Source organism: Coturnix japonica, chromosome 11 (assembly GCF_001577835.2).
Source record: "Coturnix japonica isolate 7356 chromosome 11, Coturnix japonica 2.1, whole genome shotgun sequence".
Classification (NCBI taxonomy): domain Eukaryota; kingdom Metazoa; phylum Chordata; class Aves; order Galliformes; family Phasianidae; genus Coturnix; species Coturnix japonica.
This window is the reverse complement of record NC_029526.1, coordinates 13,824,265-13,848,783: the sequence shown is the minus strand read 5'-3', so window position 1 is coordinate 13,848,783 and position 24,519 is coordinate 13,824,265. Positions and strand designations below refer to the sequence as shown.

At 43.5% G+C, this 24,519-nt stretch overlaps 1 protein-coding gene across 1 annotated transcript in view; it reads right to left on the bottom strand.

Moving 5' to 3' along the window:
• Positions 1 to 24,519, bottom strand: part of CMIP (c-Maf inducing protein) — a 115,206-nt gene that overhangs the window by 15,956 nt on the left and 74,731 nt on the right. The window contains exons 4-10 of the mRNA XM_015874155.2: positions 13,709 to 13,870; positions 12,528 to 12,569; positions 10,229 to 10,291; positions 9,123 to 9,203; positions 5,991 to 6,094; positions 5,326 to 5,430; positions 4,197 to 4,550 (exon numbers count right to left, since the gene is read on the bottom strand). Coding sequence (XP_015729641.1) covers positions 4,197 to 4,550; positions 5,326 to 5,430; positions 5,991 to 6,094; positions 9,123 to 9,203; positions 10,229 to 10,291; positions 12,528 to 12,569; positions 13,709 to 13,870 — 911 coding nt within the window. The remainder of the gene's footprint in view (positions 1 to 4,196; positions 4,551 to 5,325; positions 5,431 to 5,990; positions 6,095 to 9,122; positions 9,204 to 10,228; positions 10,292 to 12,527; positions 12,570 to 13,708; positions 13,871 to 24,519) is intronic.

The window sequence follows — 24,519 nt, the reverse complement described above, 5'->3', positions numbered from 1 at the left end:
CAACCACTGCGTATCTTCCTAGCAGAAGAAAGGAGGAAAGCTGTCTCTTGTGAAAAATACAGAACTTGGTCACATGAGTGGGACCTGAATGACAAATCTACACAACCTGTAATCCCTTCAATCTGTGCTAGGAAACATGAAACAAACACAGCACAAGAATAAAACTAAACTACTTATTAAAAGCCTACGGTGTTTCTCCTCCTCCCACCTATTCCCTTTTCAAAAACACTTTCTTTCTGTCTGCGCTCATCTCATCTGACTTCTCCTTTCATTTCAGACAGCTGCCTCTTTTGTCTTCTTTTCGGGCTCATCCAGAGCTCCTGCACACAGCAGAGGAGTTGGAAGCAGCGAGGGGAGGGCCATGGGTTTGCCCCAGCTGAGGAGCCTGGCCCAAAGGTTGTGCAGGAGGGGAAGGAGCACAGAGATATGGGGAAGGCTTGGAGGACAAAACCCCCTTACAGCCCCTCAGTGGGTGCCAAGTTGTGTGCTGACACAGAGCTCAAACCCCATGACTGAGCTTACAAACAGCCCTTCTGAAGGGACAGGCTGCAGTCTTGGCCAACCTGTCACGGCTTAATCCCCCTCCACAGTGAATTTGCCTTCAGGCCATCACTGATATTGGCCTGTCGACATAATACATTTTCTTTGCCAGGGATCACCTTTCACCAAAATGAAAACCTGCCCATATGTCATGTGCGGCACAAACAATCCAAAACATATTAGCAGCCCAGGGCAACCCTGATAAACATGACATAAGAGAATCCACTTGGGATATGCAGAGCATGCCCCTGACCTATTGGGGAATGCGGAGAAGGCAGGGGAAGCTCCGGCAGACTCTTGCATTTGGAAAGCTGTCGGTCTTATCGCCCAGAGACGGCAAGCCCCAAATCCTCTTTGTTTTTAGTGTATAATAAGGAGACGAGGAGCAACTACGCAGAAATAGCTCGTTTCTCTAGACCAAATGGCTTGGCAAGATCAAACATCTTTCAGGCAACTTCTTTGTAACCTGGCAGTAAGAAGATGGCCATGACCTCCAACAGCCCCTCAGGCCCTCTGTTAGTTACAGCACCGAGTGCCTTCTGCAGAGCTTTTCAGACCACATGCAGGTTTTGATGCTATCACTCCATAGAAGAGGACACAGCCTCGTTTACCATAAACTTCTCTAAGCACAGATGTGATGTTCAAGTCTAAGTTCAACTGTAGAGAAAACTCCCTAATACACAGACACATTAACATTCAAGTAAGGAGCTGGGCAATGCTAAGCAGCTCTCAGATCCCCAGATTCAATATGATGAACAGAAAGATTTCAATTAATTTAGTGCATTTCCTAAGCACCAATTTAAGACCGTAGCATTTGGGCTGGCATCAATAACCTTATCAGAGTCCAGACTGCATTAGGGGATATTGACACAGGAGTTTTATCTCCTTTTGAGTGCAGGACAAAAATACTAAAGACTGTCCCTCCTCTGCCAACATCTTTCAATCCATGATTTCATGTTTTCCTGTAGTATGCAATAGTTGTGTATCGTTACTCAACCACATTACAAAAGGTTCAAAGATATTTCCAGTGCTGCAAAAACAGCCAAACAGCTGAATTCTCTAACCTGCACACTTAGCCGCCTGTGCATGAAGTGAGGTCTTACATTGGCTATTAAATAATTGCTGTTACATTTTAATCACTATTAGAAGCTTTTTATTCCAAAGTATGCATCGCGTAGGCGTCAGGTGAACAATAAAAAGTCCTCTGATGAAGAAAACTGTTAAGAATTCTCATTTGCTAGACTTTCAATAATTAAAATCTGCCTAAATAAATTACTCCCTGCTGCCCTAAGTTAATTATGCAAAAAAGATACCATTGTTGGTGACTCTCTTGTTTTAATGATGATATTGAGTCAGACACCTAAAAGAACAATTAAATTCAATGCTAAGCAACTTATTTATGTTTGGCTTACCACTGTTATTAATAAGAACATTATTTTAGTGGCTGCCCGCTGAGAGCTCAGCTCCTGGATAGCTGTTGTTTTCATAATGAATGTTTTCTTCCTATTGGCATGATCTCCAACTCTCTTCAAATTCTCCATTTTTCAAAGTACAGTAACAGTATTTAACACCTCAGAAAGGCTTTGATCGGGAAGAGCTTGGGCATGCAAAAAACTCAGCATCACAACAGGATTGTCTGGCATTTCTGTTAGTAAGTACTAGCCCTTCTGCAGCGCTTTTCCAACACTATATTTAGTTTACCGTTATATTACAAATAAAGAAAATGATGCACATGCAAAAAGCAACTCATCTAAGACCTCCCAGTAAGCCAGCAGTAGAGTCACGAGTAGAACTCAATTCTGCATCAATGTTTGTGGGACCAAAAAACGGAACTAAACCAAGCCACAGGATGAACAGGAATGGAAAGGGAACCTAAATCAGTGGAACTGTGACAATATGTACCAGCCATGGTTCTGGCTTAGACACTGCCTTGTATTTTCACAGGTTGTGATTTCTTAAGGAGGGTGTGGGCTCCAGCAAGGCAGTCTAAGGGAAGTTGCATCAATTGTGATTGTGAAAATAACAGATTAAAAACTGTTTCAAGGTACAGAATGAAATAAAGTGTCCTTTGTGTAAAGTAATATGGGAATGGAGATCTGGCATATCAAACTTTTAGAATTTAGAGAGACTGTGAGGACGAAGGTGCCTGTTAGCGAATTTGTTTATAAGTGTGTGTCAGCTGCATGATGAAACCAAAACCGTCGATGCTTAATGAGTCAGCATCCAAGCCAGCATCAGGACTGAAAGAGTTCGTAGTGTTTATGGAAAACATCTAGAGTCATGGGGACAGGAATAAATACACAGCATGTATCATGCAGCACCTGGGTCTCAGTGCATGAAGACTTAGAAACCATTAAACAGAGGAAAGACAGATGCCGTACAATTCTAAAAGCTAACATTTTCGAAGGTAGAATATAGGGTAAGGAAACAAAAACTATCCTTCAGCAGCTTCCTGCTCAGGAATCTAATGGGAACAGTATCGTGGATTCACTTTCCAATCTCCATCTCTTTGTGTGCTTACAAATGTATTTGCAAGACAGCTCAGCAGTGAGTGAAGTAATTACTTTATAATTGGTGCTAGATATTTTGAAAATACTGAAAATGTAGGAAAAAACTCTCACAAAACCCTTCATTATGGCATTTGGACTTCACACAGTTCCTAGAGTATGTACACCCCGGCTAGCACTTGACTTCAGTGTAGCCAAATGCTCACAGCTCACAGAGGAGTCTGAATTCTACCCGCTGTTGTGTAATACATATTAAAAAAAAACAGCAACTATTACTTCATTAAGACTTACATTGTTTAAAAATCATTAAGGTTTGCCTATAGACATACTGCAACACAGTAGGAAGGCTGTATATCAAAGCCAACAAAACTGTTTCGGGTTGTTTTCCTGCATGAACATATGTTCTATTACAAGTTTCTATTCTGCAGTCCACCTTCTGTGTTACTCCTTCATTTCATCTATTTATTTATCCAGGAGATAAACAAGCATTTCTCAGAGAACTTTGTATTTTACATTCCTTTTGAACATATTCAGAGGATTTGTCTCCCAGGAAACTATGGAGCCATCATACACTAAAGGTCATTTGAGAATTCATTGTACAGGTTTGCTATACCAAAGCAATCGATCAACAAACAGAGGATCTATTATAACAGAAGTAAATTTGAGCAGGCCATAAAACTCCTACAAACATGCAAGGAGAATACCTAAATGACAAACACTGTCCTCATCCAGCTCCTGAAGAAGCCAAGGCAGCAGTGCTGCATATCACTGCACAAGCCACACGCCTAACACGGGTCTGTATTTCTGAGCTTTGTCTTGGGCAATCCCAAGAGCCTTGGAGGAGATAAATGGATCTTTTATTTTGGCTAAGAACAAAAGCAGAAACCACTGGCAACAATGTCCTGTTTTCTGTAACATGCGTGAGGCTCACTGTACAAATAAGCTTTCCCTTTTCATCTTCTTAATGCTATTTTTAGAACATATTGGCAGTGCCAGATGTCTCTTTCGGAGACTAGACTCCAGTGCTGGAGTTAGATTTATAACTGTGTGCTCGCTGGCCACAGATGTTGAAGATGAGAGGCCTGTGGGAAAAGCTCCCCCATTGCTAAGATGACATTGTTCAAAAAGCTGTTTAAAATAGTTACTCACAGCATCTTGAGTATTTCCACATAGCAGCCAAGGATCCTGTCTGCCTGGGCGCTCAGCTCAATGCTCATGGTGCTGCAGGTGGGACTGACCATCAAGCAGTCAATCAGGTTGGGCTCGCTGTCATTGCCCACGTTGGCTGTCATCTTCTGATTAGCCGTGTTGTTGCGTTCCACTTCCACGTGGATCTCATTTGAAGTGACAATGACAGGCTTGAGCCGGGATTCAGTCAAGGTAGCCTCCTGAGAGACCAGGTCAGGACTCGTGTGAAGAAGGCGGAGGGGGAGATTAGGCTTTCGGTCGCACTGCTGCTGGCAGCCATTCCGAATTTCCTTCAGGCTTGGCGAATTGTCTCGACTGGATTTTAAAAATAAACAAATAATTTCAATAGCCAGACATAACAGAGAGAGAGCGGGACAGACAGAGAAACATGGAGAAGCCAAGATCTGTCGCAATTTCCCATTGCTTTTCACCCTAGCCCACCGTATTGCTTTCTCCTTTGTGACTGGATTGTTGAAATCAACTAAAAATAGCAAAATGCTGCAACGGGACTATTCTGCAGCCCCTACGCTAGAAAGATTTCAGCTTTTCCTTAGCCCAGTGGACATGCCGGTTTAGTATAAAGGTGAACCTTCCCATCAAAGTTGTGCAAAGCTGTAACAGGATCCATGCCCAAGTCTGTATCTGGCTACAGTACATGCCCAGACACTTGTCTGCAGCCCTCGCGTCTGGAATTTCTGTTGGACACTACGCAGCCCCTGTCCGTGCTCTACCATGAGGAAAGTCAGATAGCCATAAACAAACAGGAAACACAGCAGACAGGAACCCTTCGTGTCTACTGGAAATTGGCTCGTGTGTCAGGAGCTGCAGCACCTATCTTGTGGTAAGTCAGGAATCAGATTTTCCACAGTAACGGAGACAGTATCATGAAACCAGCTCAGGTTCAAAGCTGTGGATACACAGGGATTTACAAGCAGCCCCTTCTAGCAATGGGTGGAGTGAGAACGAAGGCACACTCCCACACACCCACACCCATGCTCACACCAATCTTCTTTACAGCCTGAATGAAAACTCTTTGATGCCACAGGTTCAGGAGGGAGGAACAAAGGGTGAGCTGAGAATTCATACTGACCTGTTGATAAACTCCTCATAACATGAATAAATTGCTGCTAAGCAGACAGCTACAAGATTTGGCAGGACCCTCGGATGGGGGCATTGTCCAGTTGGACCGTGCATGCTGAAAAACAAAAGCCGAGATGACATCACTGCAATGGAGACTTCCGTGGGCAAAAAGAGTCAAACAGAAGGAGGTGCTGGAATAGGCAGCCTTGGGAAATCTTAAGAAAGATCATAACAGTTATTTTAACATTGCAAAGCACCATCAAACAGTCTACTTTAGAAGAAGGCTGCGTTGCTTCTTCAGTTCATTCAGTGTGGTATCTCTACAGTTATCTGAAAGCTCACACATGACTGAGCATTATGGGGTCTACAATGGATGGGAATCTCTCTATAAAGGCTTTGAGTCCCAGTGTATAGTGGGAACATACATACAGTGGTGTCCGTTCACCTCCAGTGTGTATACAGTCAGAAAACCCCAGTCATATATTTAAGAATAAGCTAGAAAAGGTTTGCAACAAGATTTCCTTATGGACACCTCTCACTTATTTGCTGTTAGCCAGTACCGAAAGCACCAGCTACTCACAGGTAAGCACGGAGATGAGCAGGGTTGAGAGAAGTAATGGAAATAAGCATGCACACGGGGCTGGAAAATACACCATAATATTAAATGTAACTAACCTATGAATAAACTTCTTCACCACCTCCATTCCAGCATTCAGCTCATTCAAAGCCAGAATATACTCCTGAGTAAACAGACGCAATCGAGGGCATTTCCCAAAATCCTGTCCAAAAAGGAGAGACTCAGTGAAGACGGTGAAACATGCCTGCAATGTACATTGAAATTGTGGGTTTTCAAAAGAAATCCATTCAAACACAACTGAGTTCACTCTGTTGCTATGCTGACACTTCAGGAGCACGGTACCACTGCATGCTGAAGTAATGCACTGCTCACTAATAACGGCATGCTTTGCAAATCTCCTTCCACCCAGATCTACTGGAGTACTGAGCCCAAGCCCAGGGCTACAATACGGGAAGGATGTGGACCAAATACTTCTTTTTTAACCTTCATTTTGAAATGCACATTTTATTGCTTTTCATTTTCACTTCCACTTATGACTGCTTTCTTAAAAAGGCAACTCACGTATGAATTTTTACTCCAATATTTGACATCCTGTCTATTCTGTTTTAAGTGAGAATCTTGTTTGACACATGACCTTTAAGCGATCAAGTATAAAACACAGATCAGTTCTCTCTCTAGGGATCTCTACCTCAGGTACAACATGATTTTGACAGGTGAGCTCAACAGTTGCTTGCTTCCTGTCCTGCAGTCAGCAAGGCACCTGCTAACTGAAATCCCACATCTCCACACCTTCCATGCTATTTTGAGATGTGAAAGGAGTACAATCTGCTGTCTGGTAAGTGTTATTCCTCAGCACATTTCTTCACATTTTTGCAGTTGTAACCTTATGATACAGGTTATACAAAGCTGCAGAATTAAATTTCTAAGCGTTGAGCAGGGCCCACTGCGTACCTCCTAGTTATCCCTCCAGCACCTGGATGGGGAAGAGGAGTCAATATGAAAAACTAAATGGCACCTTTGTTAACAAATCAGGGCACTGCGAATGAGAAGACATACTCCCAACCTTCCATTACTTATCTTGGTTTCAGGCACTTCTAGAGCGTAACATCTGATAGGCTTTACAACTAGAGAAAATTACCAAAAATGTGATTGCAAGCCTAGAAGGAACAGTGATCCCTTCAAGTCTCCAAGTCACTCTTTTCCAGTGTTGAATACACGGTAACTCCACACGAGAAAAGGACTGCCAGTGATTTCACAGTTGGTATTACAATTAAATCCACTGAACATCTAACAGCTCCTCCTGGCAGTGCAAACACGCTTGGTTCCACAGCACGAGACCACACAGACTTCATACCTCCCCTGGTGCCATTTAACTTCATGGAAACTCCTTACACGATAGCTCATGAAGTTACAGTTTATGAATATTTTCAACCCCATAAGTGCCCTATAACTGAAATTAGAACAAAAGCCCAAGAGATTACAAAGAGGATGTCACTGCTGGCAGCTCTAAAATACCTCCAAAAATAATATGATGCTCTTTCACCACATCAGGTGCTAAACAATGTACAGTATCAATATTGTTCACTCTTAAGATATAAAGCAATAGTGGTTGTATTCAAACATATGGGTTGAGCCCTCAAATAGCTGGACTCAGAAGGCAGAGAGGCTCCAAGCACTCCCAGAACAACTCAGCATATCCCCAGCCTACACCTACTAGTGGGCATCAGAATGGCAAATGCTATCCTTACTCTTTTGGGATTTCAACATGATAGACAAATAAAGCATTCTTTCTCTGTTTTCTAAGTGTGAAGATATGGAGCAGAATTTGCCATGAACTTACCAAAGACCACAAAGGAAAGCAGTGGCAAAGGTTGGAGCAGACAGCGAGCTTTCCTGCTCTAAGCGCACTAAATTGCACGTGGCCTCCTAAGGTTATGAAGTTTACTGCCAACAGCACTGTCTCCCTGAAGGATTACTTTATTTACATGCGCACACACACATTCTTTAAAAGACTATTCAGTACAGAAATCCCCAGAGAGTAGTAAAGTGCCCAAATCCACTCCAATTAATATATGACACCGTAAATTCTCTGACTACACACTGCGGTACAGACATGTTGATTTTCAATCTGCAAATGTTAAGTACAGTAAATATACCCAATTCTCTGAAGCTAACCAAATACAAGCATTACGCTATGCATTTAGATTTTATTTGAGACCCCTCAAGAGCTCTGGATTCTTTAAAAAAAAATCAGCCTGAAATCCAAGAATAACATTTACAGAATATTTCATTGAACGCTACAGAATATTCAAAAATGTTTACATGTCTGGAGAGGGCAGGCACAGAGCCAGGAATTTGACCTTTTCGCCATCTTAGGCTTCCCAGCTAGTTCTGTAAACTCAAGGAGTTAAATAATACCATTATAAAAATAAGGAATAAGAACTGTTTTCATACTGGATCCATGTTGTACACAGGAAGACAGCGGATGGGTTCCAAAATTATACCAGTCAGTGAAATGAAGTTGCTTCTGTAGTTACAGAGGGATGAGACCTATCCTTGACATCACAGCTAAGCTGACTGCCTTAAATATTTTATTTATTTGTTAATCTATTTATTTATTTATTTATTTATTTGGTTACAGCATTGTGAAGTAAAAATTATTCACATAACATAAAAACCAAGGCAAGAAATTTAATATGCCTCAAAGGATGGAGGACCAGTAAACACACCAACTTTCCTTTGGAAAGGAACACAGATCTTGCAAGAACATACTCAGTTTAGGGAGAAAATTTGGCATAAAGGGCAGTAAGAGAGGCTGGTAGGGCAGTCCCCTAGCATTTATTCCAATCACTACCATGGAACTGATTGGCAATATGAAGAGGGAAAGCAGCCTAGGAAAGAATAGTCTTAAATGACATGAGCTCATAATGCCTGGAATGAGAAGTATGGAGAACAAGTAGGAAAACACAAGGAAACTTGGGAAATTTACGTATAAACATACTGGACATGAGTCTAAAGAGAAATGGAATTGCAGAGAGTTAGTACTGTCCCAAAGATTGTTCTGTATTGCAAAGTGGTACGTGGTTACATGCCACACTCACACTGGGGGTTTTGATTTTTGGTGTCACATTGCATTGTACTTTATGGACAAAAGAGCACTTGCTCATTACACAAGATGTCACAGAAAGATTTCTCTAACTCAACCAGGTTCCTGTAAAGCACACACTCACCATGTTGTGTTTGAGAATCCGCTGTACCACCGGTGTGAACACTTCTATCACAACCATTGACCGTGGGCGCTCTCGGCAGTGCTGTAAGGAGCAACAAGTCATTTCGTGAGCTGCAGAATTAGCAACGTGGGTCTCTCTCAGTCCAAATAATTTGGGCTGGAAAGGACTCTTGGAGGTCATCTGGTCCAAACTTCTGCTCAAGGCAGGGCCAGTTCTGAAGATACAGTGAGCCTGCTCATTAAACTTGCCCACTCAAGTTCTGACTATCTCTGAGGAACGAGAGTTCATAGTCTGTAATCAAAATTTCCCTTGCTGCAACTGTACAAAGCCTGTCCCACACATTTAAAGATAATTAAGTTCCCATCTCTGCAGGGAGACCAAAGGCATGAAAAAATATGAAAGTGCCCACGTAGGTTGGAGTTTGTGTCTAGAAATAGCTCTAAGGCTGACTTACAAAAGTGAAACAAAGTCAGTGTTGTTTCTTGAAATTTGACCTAATTTCCACAGGTGTGACTGCTGACAAGTAACTGGATTGGAAATTTAAGCAAGATCCAGACAGTCTGACAAATGTACATCCACTCATCAGCAAGCAGATTAAAGCAGACTTAAAACTGAAACACAAAGAAACCTAGAAGAAAAGTAATATTAAATAAATCTCAAATCTTTGCAATTCAAAGTACGCCAAACTGTAGAGAATGGGTGCAAGCAGAAGCATGGATTTACCAGGAAAGAGGATGAGTCCTTACGATCATTCTACTGACATTACCCAATGACATAATACCATTATGCCTCAGTTATACACCAGATTACCAACCCACTGACTCCAAAGATTTTGCATTAACTAAATAGAACACAGAGTAGGACAACTCATGTTCCCAGATGGAGGTGGAGGAGTCTGAAGATCTGAACTTTCATAAATCATCAGTACTATGCAGGCAGATGTAGTAAGAATATGGATCCATTTATCAGAACGATGCTGTCAGCTATTTCAATATCACCAATTGTTGACCGAAAGATTTGGGCACAAGGTAAGGATTTAAAGAAGAAAACAAAGCCCCCTTTAAGAACTAAACTCAGATACAGGTAGAAGAAAGCTGTTCTGATACCTTGCAAAAGAATTCACAGAGGTCAGGAGGAGGATGGTTGTTTTCCAGCAAAGGTGCAATTGCCTTCAGAAAAAGAGAGAGAAGTAAATTAATTTAAATACATCAGTGCAAACCCACAACACTTTTTTTTAATTTTTTTTTTTTTTATGGTTTACATGAAAACAAGAGCAGATCCATTGTTCAGGTGTGTAACACAGTAAGGACAACTCTGCCTCACTGTTTCAGTAATAACATCTCTCTAAAAGATAGAGCAGAAAAACATCAAGCAAACACACACCTCTTATAGTTCAACTCACACAAAGCCAATAAACCATGAAAAGAAATGTAGCACTCTTCTTACTTGGAAAGACCCTTTTTTATCAAAATCAAGCACCAAACTTTCTGAAAGTTGAGAACAACTATTCCTTTTTTACTGCTATGCAAACCAATGTGGCTACGCTTAGCAAATGCATTGGAGGTCATACCTGGCACTGAGAGAATAATGATCTTATGTTGTTGTTGCTTCCTTTCTAAATTAGAAAACAGTACTAGAACAACGTATTCTCTCTACATGATGGTGCCTTCGGGCTTTTCCGATCTTGAGCTAAAGGGATTCCCAATACCCATTTAAAAGACTCCAAACATAGCAGCTAGGACATTTTGTATCGAGCAACCAAACACCAGATATTTTATCTGGATGGCGTGTGGAGTTCTACCATAGTGGACTATTTCACTTTGTGCTTTCCTGTGTATTTCAGCCTCAGTGAGTTTGCTTGAAATGTGTCTCACAACAGCCACTTTCACAAGCAAACAGGTTAAGATTAATGTGAATTTCAACAGTGAAACCCATATGGACCTGCAAAGACCTGTCTGGGCAACCACGTAATATTTGTGAAGCTTCTGTTCATTCTGGTGCGCCAACCACGTGTAACTAGTCACTTCCTCACTTCCTCTACTGCTGGCCCAGCAACAGTGGCCTGCTGGAGAAGGCAATGCTATGCAATGAGACTAGATCACGTCTCACATCACCCAGCTGTGGGCAATATCACTTACCAGGAAGGGATGAGTATTAATATTGATCTGTTCCAGCATCATATAGAGAAGGAAAGATGCTTCCATCTACACAGCAAATCACCGTGTACCTCTATGACATGACACATATACCGATAACAGCAGTACTTCCTAATAATAACACAGTTTAGCTGTACAGTGGCAGAAAACACCAACTCCTTCATGGCTGGGCACAACCTGCAGCAGGGCATGACTGAATGAAGCAGCCAGCCCTTGGAACCAATGATAAATGTCAGCTGTAAGAACCTTCAGAGGCCACCTAGTCAAAACTCTCTGCTCACAGCAGGGTTACCCAACATCTTTACTTAAAAAGTCCTTCCCCCAAAACACAGTTCTAACTGGAAGTCTGAACTAGAGGAAAATGAAAGTTACAGCAGATGACAAAGAGAAGTAAATGCTGCTTCAGAAACATCTCAGTGACTGATCCCAGCTAAAATGGTATCTTAAGCAGCAGCTAAACACAATTCACACCTCCTGGCAGTGACACGCTGCCTTGTCGCTTTGCAGAAAGATCCAAGGAGATGTGATACCATCAGGCGGTAGAAGTTCTAGATTTGATTACTGGGAAAATCTCCTGGAAATTGCCAGTGACTGAAATTAAATTATGGTGATGGGGAAGCAATTTCCACCTCTCTGATAAATTGTTGAGATTCTGTATTTTGTTACACCGAGGTTGCCATTTGATTCACTTTTTTTTCTATGCCTAAATAAACACAACTTAAAGAATAGATGAAAGTTGAGGAGGGTATTACTATAGACCGAGTGAACAGGGGGTTAAACTGCAGTGGCAGACACACATAACCATACTTGCAAAAATCAAGCACTTGCTCACATACCATCAGAAATTGAGACATTCTGTATATGGCAGCATTAGCCCCTCAGGAAACTACTAAGCCTAAGGGTTTTATAGGGCACATCTGGAAATGATGTTGTTTTGACTATTTAAAGTACGTATACAGATACAAACATAGCACTCTGTAGCCCAGGAAGGAGACCATTTTGAGAGAGGATTAACCCTTCACATGCTGTGCTGTTTCAAACAAGGAAACTACCGTGAAACATGGAAAGAGAAACAACAAGCCACATGAAAACTGATAGTCCAAGTGGGGTTTGACCCACCCTAAATTCACCAACATTGATAGAAGTGCTTTCATATTTCCCTTGCTTCTCTAGGATAGAGGCTTAAGCAGTAAGAGAAGTGTTATCAACCAATACAGATTCATCCTCAGATTTGGACAGAGTTACTCACCACAATAATGCTCTCATGGTCTTGAGTGGTTAAGTTGTTGTTCTGAAGGGATTAAACAGAAGAAAGGAGTGAGCAAACAGTACTGAGCTGGTACACCAGCATACCCTGAACTCAGATACCATCAGGCATCAGAAGAAAGGCTCAAGGCTGCAATTGTTTATTTTAGAATAGAATTAATCCTATTAAAATCATTCTCTTAAAGAAGGTCTTATACCATCTGGTACGAGGGGCTGTACAAGTTTCCACTTCTTCCTAAGCACCATTTGATTCAAGGCTCCACAGCCATGAAAGCTGAGCAGGCAGCAGGATCCCAGAGCAGGATTCAATTAAATGGAAAACTAAAGCTAGTGATAAACTTCTTAAAGCTGTTTTCTGCCACCAGGCTGTACATTTCTAAGACAATTAGTAAAAGAATTGTTGCATACCATTTTTGGTAGTAAAATAACTGCTACAGTTTTCCAGAAGTTCCTTCTTCTAAAATGGACCTGATACAAGCCAATAAACCTACTGGAAGTCATTGGTTTTGACTAATGCAGTGGTTTTGGCTCCCACAGCAGCATGATCCATTCAGAGGTCACGAAGTTTTAAGCTATTAAGATCTTAACTGACTGCAAGAACGCCAGCAAGCAACTTTTATGGTTATCTCAAATCTTTGCGCATCAGAACTGGGACACCAAAAACCTGCCTGGCATTGTACTTCCAATCCATGAGAAGTTAATTATTTGAAATAAATGTAAATAAGGAGGATAGATGCCTTTGAAGAAGGAGGATTCTTTTCTTTGAGATAAGTGGTAATAATAGAAAGCTGCACGATGAATTTATTAGCAGATACATATTGTTGGCCTTGTGCAAGGATGATCAGCCATGCAAAAAAAGCCAGTGGAATAGAAGTCAAAGGGAGTTTTACCACTGACTTGAAATAAGGCTTGAATCAGATCCATAACAAATTCACCATGAATAACCAAACAAAACCCCATAGCCTCAAGAGAAAACACATTTTGTTTCTGGAAATAAACCTAACATGGATCAAATTCTCTTTTCCTCCAACAAGTACAAATTCCACTCAAATGATGAGCAGAAGAGTTTTGAATGACCAAGTTAAATCAAAACCCAAGCGTGAGCTTTTAAAGTACTTGTCCCTCATCTAAAGGTGACAGTGTCTTGCAGGAGCACGGTCATACCTCTGAGAGCAGTTTTGAGACGATTTCCAGTGGTGCTTGGTGAATAGAATCATCCTGGAGCGGAGATGTCAGCGCCATGTCCACCAGCGTCCTGATCTCCTTCAGCACCACCTCCCAGCGGCTGGGGTTGCTGAGCACCTTCTTGTATTTGTATATCTTCTTCTGCAAGGAAAAGGAAAGGGTCACGTTAACGGCATCTTGAGAAGCTGATTTAGATATTCTGAGTTTTGCCTTTCCTGTTTGCTAGAAGGCTGTATTTAAACACATTTAAATGGAAAAGAAAACCAATTGTTTCCTTTTATTTTGAAACAAGTTTTTAAACTCCACAGCATTTCTTTCCACCATTTTCTCCCCAAAACACCTTACTCCTCAGCCTAAACACAGGTACTTCCTACTGCACTGGTTCCAAAGCTGCAGGACCTTTGAAAGGGAGTTAGTCACAGGGGTGAGGAGGTCAAAATATCAGTCCAGAGATGTTTTATTCTGTGCTGCTCATTGATGAATTTGCATTCAGAACGAAGAAAAATCAAGTTCATTATGATGAATTCCCACTGATCCGCAGGTGTTTTTTCCATCCTTTCCTTGAAGGCTCCTGAGGAGCTGTGTGTCTCTGGTGGTGACAGCAATGCACTGGCTGGGTCTTTAAGCCCTCCCTGCAGCAGCATTTCAGCACTTCCACAGTTGGGCTGCCCAACATCGTTCCTCACTCTTTGCTGGCTGCTTTGAGCTCCAGGCAGCTCCCACCAGCTCCTCAGCAGCCACACTGCCACACAACTGCACCGCGGGCTTCTGGTTCTTATAAATAGCGCTTCCCAGAGGAAGTCCACCCACCCAAATCCCCAGAGGTGACTTGATGAAACTGTAGAAGTTCAAGGAAGCAATGACTGGAGTCCAAACACTGCTCCTGATGACAGCACAAAGCACATGGAGCAGGACTTGCCAAGGCACAGGCCTCAAGGCCTGCAGGGCTGCGTTGGCTGCCTAAGCCCCAGTTCACAAAACTGCCCATTTCATGCAGCTTTGAAGATTTGGCTGAGCTTGAATAATCAATGTGATCAAGTGGACTTTGCAAAGGGGTTGAGCTGCTTTGTTCAGTTTTGGGTTGGGGCTTTGCTACGTGCATTTTCCCTTCTTCTAGCTGCCGGGCCCATCCCAGCAGGATGCTCAGTGCTTCCCTGCTACAGCAGCAGCTGTAAGAATGCTCAACACAGAGCACAGCCACCTCTGTGCCCTATCAGAAACACAAGAAAAGAGAACAATGCAGAAAAACAGATTTCAGATGCTCTGGGTTTTTCTGCACTGTTGGAGAGGGGAGAAGAGAGTGGCACTGGGCTGACACGTAAAGGCTAATAAAGCAATCCAATTATCTTTTTAATTGAATTCAGGCAAGCACAAAAGCATGCTGGCAGCAGTTCACACTTCCAGCACATTTTAAGCCACCGACAAAATAGAGGAACAGCAAAACATGCTGTGGACACTATCGAATGTGTTTTGTATTTTAGAACAGAGCAAAAACCTTTGTACTTCCAAGCTCCTTGGGGCAGGGAGAATGCACCTATGGCTTTAAGCTGCCAGCACTACCTCCATATCACCACAGATTTCTTGGAGTCTTTAGGAAACCTGAATCACAGAGCACCCCTTTTTGCTTATCCACAGTGTCTCTTTTTAGGGTCTTTTTGTTGGATCCACTCCAGCACAAAAGAAAGCCAAGCATCCAAGGCAAGGGAGGCTTCCTTTCCTCTTAAGAGACAGCCATGAAAAATTAAAGCTCTGCTGATGCTGACGCACGTAAGAGAGAAGACAGAAGGAGCTGTGCTCCCTGCTGCGCCAGGGAGACCTACAAAAGCAGGCAGCCACTTACAGGCAACACTCAGGGCAAACCACCTTTGCGTGCACACCAGCATAAAGTATCACACACTTCACAGCCTCTGCTTGCAGACCTCAGCACATCAGGGTGCATCACCAAGCCACAGCCCTGAGGGGACAGCAAAGGAGTTCTGAGTGATGGTGGGAAAGCAGCTGGAAATTAATAAAGAAACAGGGATGCTGTCCTGAGGAGGGTTGAACTCTGCTGTCCTGAACCTCTGCCCACGGTTACACCACTGTTTTTCTCAGCAGAACGCTTTTCACTGTTGAGTGCCTTGCTGAAAGCCTCAATTAAAGCTCGAAGCCTATCAGTCAGATACAGAAGCAATTTGCTTTGTATCAGCGAGCACTTGGCCAACACTGAACCATCTGCTCTATTCTACCTGCTCTGATTCGGGAGTGAGGAGAAACAATTGCTCGTGTGTTTCAAAACAAAGCTGCCAGGCAAAGACCTGTAGTGGAGAAGAAGGCATGTGGACATGCGCAGGGAGCCTGTTCCCCTGGACACAGTGTGAAAGATGCCTTCACTTGCTCACACGGCATTCATCACAAGATTAATGTGTACAAGAAAAATCCTGGGCTGGGAATCCAGCTTCACACGGATTTTGCTAAAAGCAGCAGCTCCTGAGACCATTTATGTGAGTAAAAATAACACACGCCAGCTTGGAATTTGACCCTTCTAGTTACTGACCAGCCAGAACCACACAGCTAACGTCATTCCAAAAACCTTGCTAAGCTCACTCTTAAAACAAAACCACTGAATTTAATAAGTATCCAGAATAAGCAGCATAGGGAATAGGACACTGACAGGGCATCCTTCATTCTCAGATCACTCTAATTAATTAAGACTTGCAGAAACCCAAGGAGCTAAGTCTCAATCCTCTATTAGAGGAGGAGGAATTGAAGCCCACATGAGAAAAATTACTTTTCCAGTGTTATTAAGCAAGCATGTGACAAAAATCTGTAGGCAGTGGCTTTTGAACGCTGCTATGAACATAAAGCTCAGTAGAGTCTACGGCACAGGAAACTTTCAGCTTCTTTAAATGACATCTTCATATGCTTTTCCATCCCATAATGGCCTCATCTATAGCCCCTGCTCATTCATCGCTTCCCCACACAGGGACGATAGCACTGGTATTGCTGAGGAGTAAGAAATATGAACTCTAATGCACAAAAATGTGAGGCATGGCACAGCTGCCTTTCTTGACCCCAACAAGACCTTTCATGTAAAGAATACCTTAAAGCAGCCAGCACGCTTGAGCCAAGATGAAGTCGGCCTTCTTGATGACCAAACTTCATCCCTGCTTTGCTGCATTCTGTAGTCTTGACATCCAGTCTTCCTGTCAGCTTATACATTACATTAGAAAAAATAACTAACCCTAATCCTCAATAGCCAGTTACATTTTAGTTCCCTGTTCTTCAGCCCTTTTCCACACAACAGCACCCAACTAATCACTTATTTTATGGCCAAGCAGGAGCTACAGCAGGGACGTACACGGCTCTGAGGGCCACGTGTGCCAGCAATTGTTTATTTCTTGCTGGGCAACGAGGGCAGTTCCAGCAGAAGGGAAAAGGTCACCCTCCTGCACGGAGGTCCCCTGGCACAGTGAGGGGTGGAAGAGCCAAGCTGGTGCTATAGCTTTATTTGGATGGAGCTTATGTGAAATGCAGGTGTCTCTTGCTGGACACAAGCGTACAGAGGAACAAAAAGCACAGAGAACTGGAACTGCTGCAGAACACTTTGTTAAAATGCTGTATAATAAGAAATGGGAAAACTTGCTTGCAATGTTCAACACGCATTTTGGCTTATCCTACAAAAACCAGGAGCCATACCAAGTACTCTTGAGCACCACCTGCTGGCATCCTGGCTATTAACCCAACACCTTGAGGACAACATCCCCAGCTCTCAGCCAGATCGACATCCTGATGCTACATAAGAATGATCTGTTGCTAACTTGTGCTTCTCCATTATCCAGGAATAGGCTCAAATCAGCAGGTAGATCTACCATATGTTATGAAGAAAAGCAACTTACTTGACTAAGTTCACAAAAGTTCCATTCCAGGCGAAGGGCTGAGGCTATTTACATAGAGCCTCACAAATCAGGGAGCTTGGACTGCTCATATTGCAGCAAACTCCCGACTTTCTGAAGGTTTTGCACAGCAACACTCCCTGCCGCAGCTGAAATTACATAAGCTGGACACTTCCTGATCTTCACTCGGTGAAGGTCTACATAACTTTCAGTTTCTGCCGATTCACATTAAGTATTCTTGAAAAAACTTGACATTATTTATGGCACTGAGACTGGCACCCATGAATCTAGACCCTGAATAAATACACCAAGTGGCAGTCTCTGCCCTGAGCAGCTCATGGTCTAGATGATTAAAGGTAGGAAGGAGAAGCAGCGCAAGTACACTGAGATGATTTCCTTGTGCTTATTTGACAAGCAGGGACCAGAACAAGACTGAAGTCTTCTGGCTCTCAGGCCTCCCCGCTAATCACTAACTTACATCTAAATAAAAGCACCACCAAAAGCGTTGGGCAGCAGAGAGAAAGCTGAAAGCTGATATCCCCTTGCTGTGTTTCCCAATTGCAACATCCCGCCGCAAACCTCTTTTCAGCCTATATTCATTAACCTCTTCTTTTTTTCCCTATTTCACCCTCCCCCCCCCCACTGCTGGTGTCTACCACCTTGCTCCAGACCTCAGCTAACCCAGGCACGAAACCCGGGACACTCAAATCAGCACTGTTTCAAAGCTACCAGAGTTCAATGGGTTCAGCAAGCAGTGACGTGGGTCGAGTTGTTACTAATACACAGGCTGGAACAACTGAACGGGCACTTGCCACAGGCACAGAGCTTGTCCTTTGCTCAGATACCACTGGGACAATACACTGCAGGAGTAAAAGAATGCTGAAATAAACAGAATTTTAAAAGGATGAGACGCAGATCCCATTTCAGCTTGGAGGAATGGGAGAAGAGGACCGAGGGGTTCACAGGGCAGCTCCTCACTGCAACTGTGATGTTCATGTGCTGAAGAACTCATTCCCAAAGCGTATTATGTTTGCATTACATACACACCCACCTCCTTTGATCAGAATTGTCCCCTGCTTGACCATCCTCCTGGATTTCTGCTCTTTGATGTGTTCAAGACCACTGCAAAGATACCCTTCAGCAACAAAGAGGGATGAAAGGATGAGAAGGAAAGGATAGCCTACTAAAGGGATAGAAGATCTCAAATTTATAGACTCCACTGAAAACAAATTTGCATGTGAATATAGTTCATGTGCTTCCAAAAACTGAAGTCAACTTAAAAGTTGTGGCTTCCTTCTAGCCCCACATGGGGAAGGAAAAGCGTGCCAGTGCTGAGCTTCTCGCCAGCAAGCAAGCACAGGACCTGAGCTTTGCTTTCATTGGTCTCTTGCCTTTCTCTCAAATCCCTGCAGCCTTTTGTCACAAAGACGCAGGAACACAGCTGGCAGGTCCCAAAGCAGGTCCTGTAGCTGTGTATTTGAGATGCTGTTCCCCAGCTAGAAAATGCAAAACTCCAAATGCAGCTCCAGCTGTACTTTGCATGGACTAATGCACTTACTCTTGTAAAGCAGACCTGTCCACATGGGAGACGCTTTTGGCAGGGCCCACTTTGATGCATTCCCCGAAACCCTCCATCCCTGCTTCCATTTCCTTTTGGCAAACACTTCCATTCTTCAGGCCGCGGTTCCAGCATCAGCTTTACACTTCAGGTTGGCAAAACATCAGCTTTCATCCTGCACACAGCAACTGCTGTTCCGTATTTTTCATACTGGAGCCAAGCTACGGTTTGTTTTTAATGTTGCTTTGGCTATGCAGAATTTCACTATGACTGCAGATAGGTTTCTAGCAGAAGCTGCTCCTCCCTTGCAAAAAAACATCAGTGTAGAGACAGTGCTGTGGTCTTGGGTTGCAAATCCCATGCAACATCACCCCAAAAGAATAAATGTTTTAATATGTGAGGTTTATAGTGGTCATTCTTTTGTCTTTAAGCTTAAGTCACACTGTTTCTTTCTTCCTAGTCTTGGGCAGGATGAAAAACTTAATTATAACTGACCACTACCGCTGTCCCTCCTGTACTGGAGAGCTCTGCTCTGCTGCAGGCTGGTGGGGTTCACAAACTCCTCCTGGGCTGCTTTAAACTCCTAAGGAGAAAGAGTGAGAAAATCCCCCAGGCAGAGGCTGCAGGAGTCGCACAGGGCAGGAACCAGACACCTGCTTCATCTGCAGCTCTCCGACAGCCTCTGACTCATCAGCAGGGGGAAGGTTCAGTTGCGCTGAGGCACAGATATCTCCTCCTTTGCAGGACCCCACTGCTCCCTGCTGCAGCATTTTGGGCCCTTTCTTTTCCAGAGCAGTAACTGCTTGGTTTGTACCCTGTTTGGGCATCAGGATCGCTGTGGGCACAACCCACAGCTTGCAGAGAGGGTAAGTCTGACATGTTTCTGCACTTGAGATTCTGCAGCGCACACTGCAGTCAGCAAAATCACATTCCACCAAAAAAAAGAAGAAAAAAAAAAGAAGAATAAAACAAGCTATTGGATGAAAGGCAGGACTATGTGTGTACCACACACACCTCCCCAAACCTGCAGTGGACTAACTGCAATGCAGTGCGTGTGGAAAACAAATAGCATTCAACTACAGCAGGCACTGCCTGACTGTGGAGCTTAGCACGAATCAAAGAAAGCAGAAGTCACAAAGCACTGTGACATTAAGACTGCTATGCAGGTGCAGCACTTGCTGTGCACAGACCTAACGCAACCAGCTGTGTTACAGAACACCCCTGACACCAAACAGAACTGCTCCAGGTTTCTAATACCTATTTGTGCGCTTTATATTCCACTCATGATGGCTGGGTCTGTGGAGCCTGGTCCTTGACATCCACCAGCACCCAGGCTGCGGTGGGAATAAACGACTTTGTCACTGGAGAGAAGAGATAGTGAATAGGAAAAAAACCAACATGCACAATCTTATCGTTGCACTTTGACCAGGTCTGCCAGAGAAAAAGCTGTGCACAAGGCCACCGTGGAGAACAGCCAGGCACATACCTGCTGTGCAGAACCACCCCACTGACCAGCACCCTTCCCATCCCATGCAGCATAAATGCTGTTCGTCAATGGGAAAGCACGGCACTGCCTTACTGCACTGCTGCAGAGTGTATGCCAGTGCTTTTGGGCATAAAGGGACTCTGATCAGGGGAACTTGCCACTTGAGAAACCACCTCAAATTAGGATTAGGCAGCCACTAATGCTGCATGTGGTAGGAATTCTTAACAATACATCAGCTCTGGAAGAGAATCCCAGTTCTGCTTTCTGGGAAATGCTGGTAAGCTGTGGTAGCACCAAGGAGCACACAGAGAAATTATTTCTACAAATTCCTGCAAACCAGATTAAAAAGCCACGTCATCCCCTTCCGTTATTACTTTCTGCTGGTAGAAGTGGGCACCCTCACCTTTTCCTGCCCTCCTCCCCGCTCACCAGTCAGCAAAGCCTTCCAAATGGACACTTACCCACCTTTTTCACTCTCTCCTCCTTGACAAATGCATTATTTTACTGAGTTTCTAGCACTCCAGCACCATAAATGGCTTTGAGATTGGCTTCTCTCTCATGTGCACCTGCATCATCAATGTCGTCAGCAAGAGAGATGTGCACGGCTTGAGGAGCGTGTTTGTGTCAGAGAGCTGCTGCAGAGCCTTAGGGAGAGCACGGATACTGGATACTGATTTGATGCTTGCAAGCATCTTAAAAGGACCTTGAAAAAAACAGGGTATTTCTGGCTTCAGATCCCTAGGCTTCAGAGCTCTGAATTTCCCATTTTCTCACAGGGAAATACCAGGTTTCAGAGCAGCACCTGCATCTGAGACACTCCCAGCATCTCATTCCACATTTTTATATCCCATCTCACTGCACCAAATCAGCACAAATCACCAAATCTACTGCAGTCCTTCAGCCTACTAAAGTGCCACCGGATCTTCTATTTGCATTCTTAATTCTACTTCATACGAATACTGTGTGACGTGCAAGACCCAACCAAGTGTGTGGTTAGCGTGTGTGACCCTAAGGCCAGCATCCTCACAGGGGACTCCAGATTGTGGGGTGCCACCACTTCAGAGCAGGGCTGATGCAAACAAGTCAGACAACCACCCACTGACTTTAACGCAGACTAATAATGGAAGCTTCCCATATCAAATATTACAGTAAAGAGACATATGTGTATGCAGCAGATACACAAACAAGAAACAAATATGCAAGACAGGAAAGAGAAATCTAAAACAACACCTAGATCTCCTTTGCTGCTTTGGGCTCCTTTAAGTCTTCTCCAGATATCCATGAAGTAATTGGCAAGAGTCCTCAAAACATCAATAATGCAGAACTGGGTCCCAATACAGCAGCTTAACAAGGCACTTAGTGCATGCCAGCTCCCAGAGTCAGGCTTTCACACCCAGTGCATCGTGTGAGCAGGCTAATTACACTCCTGGGAAAGACTGCCAGTGCTGTGTTTGTAAGACACCTGCTAAACACCCAATTTTTACCTTTCCTCTGCAGTTTGGAACCTGAGCGAGAGATTAATTCTGGTGCAGCGCTGCATTATGGCAGCTATAGAGGAGAAGCTGTGATTCAGTGAAACCAGTGGTCACGCTGACCTGGAAATCTTGAACTGCAAAGAATCAGCCGTATGGGCAGCCCTGCAATAATGCGGAAGAGTGACTTGCCAGGACAAAAATGAGAATCCCCATGGCTGGTAGTTCAGCATTCCTGAGAAGCAACAATTGTATTTACTCCTCTTCAGAGCTGAGACTTAAGTACACAATAACAACCTGGCCTGTTTATTCAGCTGTTTTTGACACCCTTCTATCTTCAGACCTAATATTAGTTTGAATAGGATAGCATCCAAGTCTGGAGGTGAAAATTTAGAGCTGATCCTGACTTTGCTAAAGCAAGACAGAAAATAACTATTTAGCTTCTACTTGAATTTCACTGCTAGCTGATGAGCTGCCCTGAGCTCTGCCTCCTCCAAAAACAGTCTGGAGTTTAAGAAAAGGGTGGATATGGCACTGAGGGACATGGCTAGTAGGCATGGTGGGGATGGGTTGATGGCTGTTCTAAGTGATCTTACTGGTCTTTTCCAACCTTGATGATTCTATAATTCTCACATCCCAAAGTGTGGGTGATGCTCTTCAGCTGCTGACAGCACCTCTAGCAAAGCAAGATCTCAGCAATGAGAAGCCAGGCCAAGATTTTTCGAGTGACACCTGATAACACACAGCTTGAAACTGGCCAAACCTGCACAGGAAAGTAAGAGAGCCAACAGGCTTCATGCACTCATGTAAATGCCCTCAGCCAAAAGCAGTGGGGGAGAGCACCTAACAGCAAACCCCAACCAGGAGGTAAACAAAAGGCTGTAGGAATGATGGCCCTTCATGCCGCCTTTCCACAGGAAGCATAAAACCACCAGCACACACCTGTGGCCTCCTTTCATCTCTCTAGTGCCCTGAGGCGTTCAGAAACAAAACTGAATTCCACAGCTTGGGTTCCCACCAATTTGTCATTGAATCATACGCAGACATAGAAGAGCGGAGGGAGAAGCATTCTTCACCCTAATTGTATAAGAATGATTTATTGTTTCACCTCCCAATAACAGAAAATGGGAAATTTTGTGCTCTACTAAAATACCTCGGGGTTTTTGGTTAAAGAAAGCAAAGTTATGGTTGAGACAACAGGGGTTGTGTGTGCTGTGCAGCCACCACAGAGAGGGTCTAAAGTGCAGCAGCCACTGCTCTGAGTGCGTGCTGATGAATAATATTTTCAGTATGAAGTACAGCACAGAGCTACTGAGTTGCTGCAGTGTATCAAGGCTTCCTCTCTCAGATCGTAAATCAGGTGATTAAATACAAATGACAGATGTGGGCATTTTTAGCCATAACTGATGTGATTTTTTTTCCTGATCTCATAGTTTTAAGGCATGATTTACTGAGATTTAAGGCTATAAATTTCTTTAATGTCATAATTTAAATTCTATATAAGCCCCACTCCTGTATCAGCCCTATTTTTAATCATTACCATGGTGACAAAACCATAAAGGTGCTTCTACACAAGGAAAGCTTTACCACACTTTCAAGAACAGTTTCTCTTCATTTTCTGTAGGTTTAAAGCACAGAAAAATACCCCCCCTGAACTTTCCCTGTTAGATACAGACACTGATACTCACACATAGCAGAGTAAATCACCTACTGTATAAAAATATTCTGTGTTAATGGATAGGGAATTCATAACCTGCGCACAGTAAAAACCAGAGAGGGTATCGTTATACAGGTCAAGTATGATTTTACATGACAAGCAATCCTTCTGCAATTAATAGGGCCGCTTGTGCATTGAAGTATCTATTTCCTGAAGACACAGATCAAACAATACCTAAGGGAACCAGAGAAATATGAAATCAAAATTAAAGTTTTTGAATGAGGGCCAATGATTCTCGTTTTAGCATTCGATGCAAAATGTTTGCAAATCCCAGATGACAGCATTGTTCCAGTTCCTAATTCCTGGGAATCAAAACATGGAGTCTGTGCAGAAAAGTCAAGAAGACATAGGCAAGCCTTTCTAGAAGATCCAGGTCACGGGCACACAGAGCTCCCAGCTTGAGTCATACTTCAGCCCCAGGTCTAGGCTCTGTGTCTTGTGTCAGCTCGGGACATTCCTCCAAGGCCTCCAACTGACGTGTTTCATTGCTGCATCATTCAGCTAACTAGGAAACACCAGCAACCCACATCTCATAGAGCAGGTTGTGTTCAGAGTTTACTATCCAGCACGCTAAAAAGAACCTGCAGGTGCACTCCCAACAAATGTAAGTCTAGACTTGTGCTGCCTACCATAAGACCAGACCCAACATGAGAAGACCTCAAGACTGTTGTTTTGAACCCAA